Source organism: Melanerpes formicivorus, unplaced genomic scaffold (assembly GCF_026170545.1).
Source record: "Melanerpes formicivorus ecotype bairdi unplaced genomic scaffold, bMelFor1.0.p_v2 SCAF_18, whole genome shotgun sequence".
NCBI classification, from domain to species: domain Eukaryota; kingdom Metazoa; phylum Chordata; class Aves; order Piciformes; family Picidae; genus Melanerpes; species Melanerpes formicivorus.
This window is the reverse complement of record NW_027142370.1, coordinates 766,227-774,839: the sequence shown is the minus strand read 5'-3', so window position 1 is coordinate 774,839 and position 8,613 is coordinate 766,227. Positions and strand designations below refer to the sequence as shown.

At 47.9% G+C, this 8,613-nt stretch overlaps 1 protein-coding gene across 6 annotated transcripts in view; it reads left to right on the top strand.

Annotated features, from left to right (window-relative positions):
* The first annotated feature begins 1,099 nt into the window (after positions 1–1,099).
* Positions 1,100–8,613, top strand: part of LCORL (ligand dependent nuclear receptor corepressor like) — a 50,492-nt gene continuing 42,978 nt past the window's right edge. For all 6 annotated transcript variants that reach the window (XM_068149260.1, XM_068149256.1, XM_068149257.1 and 3 more), the window contains exon 1: positions 1,100–1,291. In XM_068149260.1, coding sequence (XP_068005361.1) covers positions 1,144–1,291 — 148 coding nt within the window. In that variant the 5' untranslated portion in view covers positions 1,100–1,143. The remainder of the gene's footprint in view (positions 1,292–8,613) is intronic.

Here is an 8,613-nt window from a genome sequence, read left to right as displayed (position 1 = left end):
TTCCAAGTAATCCAATTTGACATTAGTGTGTTAACTTTCTTGCAGTTATCTTAAACTGACTTTAGTTCTGAAGTTGTTCGTGCATTGCTAGTAAGCTTTCTCAGGCATGCTCCCAGATGATGAACTGACTTGCTGCTGCTTTCCGTGCTAGGCTTTTCCAGCGGGGTGGTGGGAGATAACAGTGTTTTCTGTGATGCTGGTCCCCAGTTCATCTACCCAGCTGACTTCATGGGACCAACACCCTCACAAATACCAGGCTGAAGGCAAAGCTTTAAAAGGGTCAGGTAAACTCAGCAGTAGTCCAGCGAGCTTTGACAAGTCTCCCTGTGAAGTGCAAGTGAATTGGTGTGATGAATATACAATTGGGAAGGCAAAGCATCGCGCTCCTCTCGTGCGACAGCCACGTCCACTCGGGTGGTGGAGTAAGGGATGGCAGTGGCAACAAGGGGTTGCCACGATGAGCAGGAGCCGCGGGGGCTCAGGTGTGGGCGAGGAGGTGGAAGAGGGTGCGGGGGACTGCGGGCCAGGAGGAAGCCCCGCTGCAAGCAGCCCTCGGGGCAGACCGTGGGGTGAGGGCGGGATCTGCGCTGGTTTTGGAAACCTTCTTAAGCAGGAGCTGTCTCCGACCGAGCTGCTGTGCTGGGAGCTGTACGGCGAGGGTCGTCCTGCGGTGTTGGGGCCCAGGCAGCGCGGAGCCGTTGTGAGGACCGTGTGGGGTGTCAGGGTGGCTTCGGGGGCGTCATTCCCCCGCCCAACTACAACTACAACTCCCGGCTTGCATTGCGGCTGCCTGTCCGGGATGGGCTGCAGCGGGTAGCGCGCTGCCCTGCGGGAGCTGTAGGCCGGGGGTACGCGGGCGGGAAACGGGCCGGTGGTGGGGAGGCAGAGCGTGTCCGTTTCGGGCCCTCATACCGAGCCAGCCCCTTCTCGGCGGAGGAAGGGTGGGCCCGAGCGGGCCGCGGGCACGCGCGCCAATCATCCCGCCGGGCGGCGCGCGCTTCCCGCCCCGGATGCTGAGCGGGGGGCGGGGGAGTGGGGGGCGCGGGCACGCGCTCGACGAGGCAAGGGGGGTGGGGGGGGAGGGAGAGGAGCCGGGGGAGCGCGCGCTCGTATGTAAATGAGCGGGCGTGAGGTCAGAGGCAGATGGAAAAGGGAACAGACAGAATGGCCGCCGCGGCTCCCGCTCCTCCTGCCGCCGCCTCCCAGTGCCGGAGCCCCCGCTGCACGGCGGAGCGCAGGGGAGTCCGCCGAGAACTCGACTCCTGGCGGCACCGGCTCATGCACTGTGTGGGTAAGAGAAGGCAGTACGACAGGATGTCCTGGTCGTAGTGGGGAACCGAGGGGCGGGGGAGGGGGCATCAGGCTCCTTGAGGGGAACGGCGTGGCGAGTCGGGGATCGGTGTCTCGGTGCGGGCAGGGAGCCCTAAGCCCCGGTGTCTCGGTGGGCGGAGTGGAGGGAGCGGGGATGGAAGAGCGGCTCCAGCGGCTTTCTTGGAGGACGGAAGCGGAGACGGGGGTCTGTGGGGGAGAGCGAAGGTCCTAAGCCGCCTCCGGGCAGCGGAGGGTGGGTGTTACAGCTTCGGTCGGGGCCGTTCGGTCCCTCCCTCCGTCGACGACCGAGACCCTTTCTCGGCTCGGGTCCTTTTGTCTCGGCTTCTCGTCATCCGCGCGGTGAGTGCCGGTGGCTGCCCCCCTCCTCTCCTCCATCGCCAGTGCCTGGGGGGCGGAGGAGGGGAGGGAGCCCGCCTGGCTGTGCCTGTGTGTGCGCCTTTAAGAGGGAGCCGCTCCTGCACTGACGGTTGGGATTTGAAGTTTTCCCTCCCCCTGAAAGTTGTCATGGCGACGGCCGTTCTCCCCTCGCGTTCACGCACACACCCCCACCCGCTCCGTCCCCGGGGCTGCCCCGGTGGCTCTCGTGCCGTCAGGTCCCCCCTCCTCCGGGTCACGTGACCTCCCCGGCCGTGCCCGGCGGCGGCCCCGCGCGGGAAGCGCCCCCCCTCCCGCGGGCCCGGAGCCGCTGGGCCCGGCGCGCACCTCGGCTAACGGCTGCCGCCGCTGCCCGCACTGCCCGGCCCCTTCCCGCCGGGCGGGCTGCCCGCTCTGACTGCTGGCATTCGTTACGTGTGCCGCCTCCGGCCGGGGCACGCTGCGCTCCGGGGGCTTTGTGCATTCAGGGGCTGGGAGCGTGCGTGTGTGAGCACTTTGATGCCAGGAACTGCTGATTCGTGTCCTTTGAACAGACATTCCCCTTCTTGGGGAAATAAACACAGCCCTTGATCTTCAAGGAGCGAGTTAGTGTCAGTGCTGATCCTCCCCGGTGGCTGAGCGGTGGGAACACATCTAGATGAGCTGGGAGGGTGAGCAGTGGTTCCGTCGGTGTTTCTGCCTGTGCCTGAGACGTGATCAAAGACAAGTGAACACCTAACAAGTGGGTGCACTTCTTATTACAGGCCGTCAGCTTTTTCCGGGTTTGTGAGGTTTTTACGTGGTTTTAGTTCCCTGGTAGCTGCTCATGCACACGTGCTGCTTGTTCCTGTTGTGTCGCCCCAGTAATACATTTGAGCACCTGTGTGGATGGTATGATACCTGAGCTGTTTTTTAACCCTTCAGGTGATAGCATTAGAAGAACAGTGTTTATTTATTTCCATATGGTGTTGCATTAGATAAACAGCGCTCTTTGTGCAACAAATGTTAATTAGACTATATTGAGGAGCTAGTTAATTTACACAGGTGACAAAGGGTTAAATCTGGTGGCCCGATCTCTCTCAATATACAAACGGCCACTCCTCTGGTTATTCAGTGGCATTTCAGTTTTAAATTTAAACTACAATCCTATGAGGCTGTTGGCTGAAGGGACTTTCAGGTGGTAATGGTATGCAGCCAGATACGTTTAGAGAGCTGAACCAGCACTGACAAGGACTGCAAGGAAATAGAAGAAATGCTCCTTAAGACACAATTTCACCATCCGTTGGGTCCTCTGCTGCGCAGATCTGTTGTGTTTAGGGAACTGTTACAAAGTTGCTTTTTGGGTTGTCCTTCCACTGAGAATTGCGAAGTGTATAATCATAACTTAATTACTTAACCATTTTGCACTGATTGCACCGTGGTGTGGCTTCACATTCAGTTTTCTTCTCCATGGAATAAAAGTTATTTAGGATATGATTTCTTTGTATGTTTGTGGTGAAAACTTAGTTACTGGGAAGGAGCCCTGAAATGATTAGCAGCTGCTGAGGAGGAAGGACATGGGTTATAGTTTAATAGTTAGTCAAGAGCTACCTCAATTAAGAACTGCTACTTGGCATGCCTGTTGAGCAGCCCTTATCTGAGAGAAAGTGTAAACAAAGTGGCCAGAAAGTGAGCAGTCAGGATAATGGAAGTAGAGTACACTTAACAAGTTTGGGTTTGTTTATTTTTTTTTTTTCTTGACTCCTTTGAAATTGGGTAGCATTAACTTCTGTAAAACAACCTTCTGTGTTTAATTCAAATTAACTTCAAAAGCAAAAATGGTTTGGTTTGTTCTCACTTGGCAAAGTATTCTGAATGATTTGAAGAGTCTAATAAAGTTAATCCTAGCTGGAAGGTCTGAACAATTGTCAGGCTGATGGCTGGAGCAGCAGCGTGGTAGGGGTAGGAGAGGAGAATATGATGCATTACTTATTTTATTTCTTCATTTTTCTCAAGAACTATAAACTTATAGCAAAATGATGGCAACCATGTGGTGCAGTCACTGCACTCCAGTTTCTGAACTACCTTACTGTCAATCTTAAACAAGGTTACCACGAACAAAAGGCTCATACCGTTCTACCCTTAGCATTGTTCCAACGTAACAAAATGTCAAAGGTGATATGGTTCTCTGGGCTGTCAATTTTCAAGCATTATGTTCAGAGAGTGAAGCAAGAAAGTGCAGCCTCCTTGAACATCTCATAATTATTCCTTTAAAGCCTTCAGATGAGCAACCTTATTCTGATATATATCACTTACTGTATTGATACTAAATTTGTTATTTAGATGTCTGTAGTATAATCACTTGAGGATTTTTAAATGCTTTCTCTGTAGAGGATTCCTCATTCGCTTACTTCATGGACGTGGTAAACTGAGCCAGAGACAACACCTCAAGACAGTGATTGCCAAGCCTGAGACTCATAGTCACAGATTGTTCATCTCTGCAACTGTGAGGCAGAAATAGTACTCAGTTGCCTGCAGCATACTGTTTGCTTGATGGTTAGGGACCTCTGCTTGGAGGGCTCGATTGCTGCCTTGTTTTTGTCAGACCTGGTTGAGTATTTTTCCCTGGGCTTTAGAATTAAATGCTTGGATTTCCCAGCCTATCATGTTAAGATGTGACCTGCAGGCTATTGTTTAATGTTCCGGCTCAAAATGTTTATGCTTTTAATCATTTGAGAAGAAAAACAGTGATAAAATTTCATGTACATTACTAATGATTCTCTTATTTGGTATCTACATGTACATGAAGGTACAAAACACTTCACATGGTAAATGAGTATCAACACAAGTTCCAAATAGGTGTTCAGTATGGAATGGCTGTTCAGCTGGTATTCTTTGTGTGTGTGTTATGGTGAGCACTAACATTCCTGGAATGCCTGGATTTGTGCTTGTGGATGTACCTAACTTTGTATGACTTGATCAGACTTCGATACTAAATGATTTTAGAAGGCATCTAAAGATCTCAATTCTCGGGATGTCCTTGTAGCATGGATAATATGTGCTAACAAGTACCATGTATAGCAGCGCTCTCTGGTGTGTTTTGTGCTAGGTAGTCTTTGTGACCTAACTAACCAACAAAATACCTTAGTTCTAAATTTTTATGTAAAAGTACCAGAAAGCTCAGAGCTAAGTATCTAACTTAGCCAGCAACTGAGTTCTGTGGTGGTTTAAATCCCCAGACATCTTGCAGAGGTAAATATCAGAGTGCTTAAAAGTTGCACTTCGGCATTCTTTCATTAAAATTTTGTAGTGAGAATTGGTTTAATGCATTTCATTGGATGGAGAGGCTTTGGTAGCTCTATGAAGGTTTTGGCTTAGAGAGCTATGAAAATCTAGCTCCGTACTGTGATCAGCCTTGAGAAACAGGCCCCAACCCATTACAAGGCAGTTTTTCTAAGCACTGGCCAGTTTTATCTGAATTTTACAGGTAGGCTGTTGGCAAGTACATTGAGTCCCCATAACTCGTGAATGGGCACAGAGGAGAGACCTAGTAATTCCTGGCAGGCAAGGAAAAGCTTCAGCATGAGATGATGGGTTTTACTGTTAGCATGGTAGCCTGTGGGTAAAGCTCAGAGCAGTACCTTGAAGATTTCTAATGAGAACTGCCAGGTAACATCATTCATAGATGTTGAAATCACCTTGCTAGGGCATTGCATTATACTGTGAGAATGTAAAAGCCTCTAGATAATTTCATTAAACCCAATCTCATTCCTAAATCTTTCACATTTAATCAAAGTTTAAGATATCTTAGCTCCTTAAAGAACTCAGTATTTAGTTTGACCAAAGCGAAGGTCCATTTTTGTAAGCTTGCAAAACCTAGCGTACGAATCCAGCACTCGGTGCGTGTTCTTCAACCCTTTGGGTTCCTCTCGACTGGGGTACATTGGTGCATCTCATTCCATGTCCATGGATATAGACTTCCAATTATTGTTATTTTTGAAATATTTGAACTTCTGTTCCAGCTTACTGATTTTGAACAAGCTGTGTGCAGAGCACTTTCCAGTAAGAGGAATTCTGCTTCCCCCCCCACCCTCCCAGCAGAAGAGCTGTAACTGCGGCAGTTGGTACTACCCCCGGGCTCGCAACACTCCTGCCTTAGCTACTTTGTGTCTTTAAATACTCAGAAGCCTTCTGCCTTGCTCTGTGGCTGTAAGTACAAGCACTTTGTAGCAGGCTACCGTCACTTTTTTTTCTGTTCTTTTGTAATGCTGCTGCAGTGTAGATGACTTCCTATAGACAGTAGTAGAATGGTTTATTATATTGTCATCTATCATGTTCCTGGCTATCTGCTAGTGACTGTTTTGATGGCTTGGTGCTCTATTACCTGTCAAGCCATGAACAGACTCTAGGCAAGAATGATTTCAAAATGATACCTGCTTTGAACTCTTTTGCTTTCTTAGCACTCCGGCTTCTTTGAACATCAAACAAGCTTTCTGTGGCTATGATGTCATCATCCAGGGTGGTGGGCAACAGTAGTGGTGTGAGGTGTACCTGTGAACCTGTCATTCTTGGAGCTGTGATGCGAAATTCTTGGAGTGATTTCAGTATAAAACATATCAGGGAAGTAATATCATTGTCACTGCAAACATTGAAAGAGGAACAGGAGTTACGTTTAGATCGGGTTCACCAGCAGGTTTTGATGCAATGGGGAAAGATGAAATTGTGTAGAGGAATAGCTCAAGCTAGTATTGCAGAAGGAAGTGTGTAAGTCAGCATTAGCATTGAACACTTACTCTAAACCCACAACCTAAGAGTACAGTAAAGTGCCATATTGCATCAAGTCTGACAGAACTACTACCAGAATGGAGGAATCACAATCCCGACTGCATGCTCCTGCTGCTTGTGTGTTTGTGCCCACTCTCATCAGACCTCTGTCTCATCTGCTTAAACTGAATAGCTGGTCAACTGCTATAGAGTAGTTAGGGGCTTGTGAAACAAAACCCCATAAGCTGGTGGATGCTGGTACCAGCATAAGGACAGGGGTGGGACTAAGCACCAGAAGCAGGATGGATGACAGAAATAAGCCACTGGAGTGGTTTAGCTGCCTATAGCACTGCCAGCTGCCAGAAAGGGAGCACAGCCCTGATGTCCTCAGAAGTAAGCTGGGTAAATGAAAGAGGGAAATGTGTGTATATGTGTCACTGGAAGCTGCTGCCCTGTGTGTACCACATGAACTGGTTTTAGACTGAAACATGAGAGAACACTTGGGGTTTGCTTGGTTTGTGTTGGACTGTTTCAGATATGTACTGTGAAGTCAACTTCTTCATGTCTTCTCACAGACTCTGTCAAGTCACCAGCTTTTCTCTGAGAAAGAAGTAATTGCTGTTTTTGAAGACATAGTTGATGTCTGAGTCTTAAGAGGAATTTTTTCACGGGGAATAACTACAATAAAAGTTAGTGATACCCAGAGGTTTAGTTTAAATGGCAGGTGAAGAGTTCTATGTGTTTAGCAGTAGATGCAGCACTGATCTCTCATGGACCTGCAGCTGCACGGGTATAGGGAGCAGAATTTGATGCAAGACAAAGCTGTATCTCAGCAGAGATTAGTCCATAGGCTGTGCAGAGTACAGTGATGCTTTGCTGGAATTCTTTGCACTCAGGGGAAGAAGAGCTACGCTTGCAGAGCATGCATGTATGTGTATGTATCTTCAGTGGTGGTGATAACCTGTGATTCTGGTTTTGGTGTGCCTTATGTCTAGGTACTGGTATGTAGAAGCTGTTCAATTTTGAAGTGTTCCAGGGACTACTGTAATCTCTGTTAATGATTTTAGGCATAGCTTTTGTCACTGCGGCTCAGTCTCAGGGCTTCTCTTGAGTTGGTATTTAGGAACTAGTGCTTGAGGTTGGTAAGTTTCAGGGTTGTTCTGATGCATAACACAATTTTACTGTTTCTAGACTCACATCTACCTTCATGATTTATGTTGATTGGTATTCAGGTATCAAGCAGTTCAACAAACTCAACTGCAAAACCACTCTAGCTTAACACTAAGCTAGGAAATGGGAGGGCAAACGGAGCAGGTGGGAGAGGAAATAAAAGGTTAGATCTAGTTTAACTTGGGTCAATTTTAACAAATACCTGCATTTTTTCCCCAAGTCAGTTAAAAATAGCTTTACTGGAGAGAACAAGACTTCAGTGTTTGTTTTTGTTTTGCTTGTTGGGGTTTTTTTTAGCAAGTTTGGAGTTGGTGGGGGGGTGGGCATTGAAATGAGCTGCTAACCAAATTAGCAGAACAGCATCTTGATCAACCAGATTGTTAACAACAGCAAGTGCAACTAACAATGGCACCTTTCTCCTTGTTCTGACTTTGTAGTGGTGCTTGTTTGATGTAACAGCAAACTGCTCTTCTGGTTTAGGTTTGGGGTTCTACCCTGGGGTTTTTTGTTGGTTTTGTTCTGGGTTGGTTTACTGTTGAGTTTCCTGAACTGTCTTGCTCTGGTAATAAGTATTAGCAGCTGTTGTGTAACATTTAATATAACATACATGTTGAAAAAATAACAGGACTGTGTCATGCTGATCAATTTATCAAATCATACACTTAGGCTGTTGAGCTGTGTTGCAGCTACTGGCAGGTAGCCAGGGCTTGTACTGCCTGCAGCTAAAATGGGAAAAATGAGCACCTCTTTCCCTCATCCACCCTCGCCTTTTTTATGTTTCAGCTGTATTATATGGGTGTTCTGAGTAGATAGTTACAATGGTTGCCTTCTTCTTGAAGATGACTCAAGTATCAGGGCTTCAAACAAGGCTGTTATTCTAACCTTTAGAGTTCAGTGTGTTTATGTAAAGTGTAGAGGTCAAGCAGAGCTTTATAGACCTGACTAGCTTAGGGGTTTTTTTTTGTGCCAGTCAGGACTGCACTCTTTTGTTACTCTTGAACCTTGCACTTACCC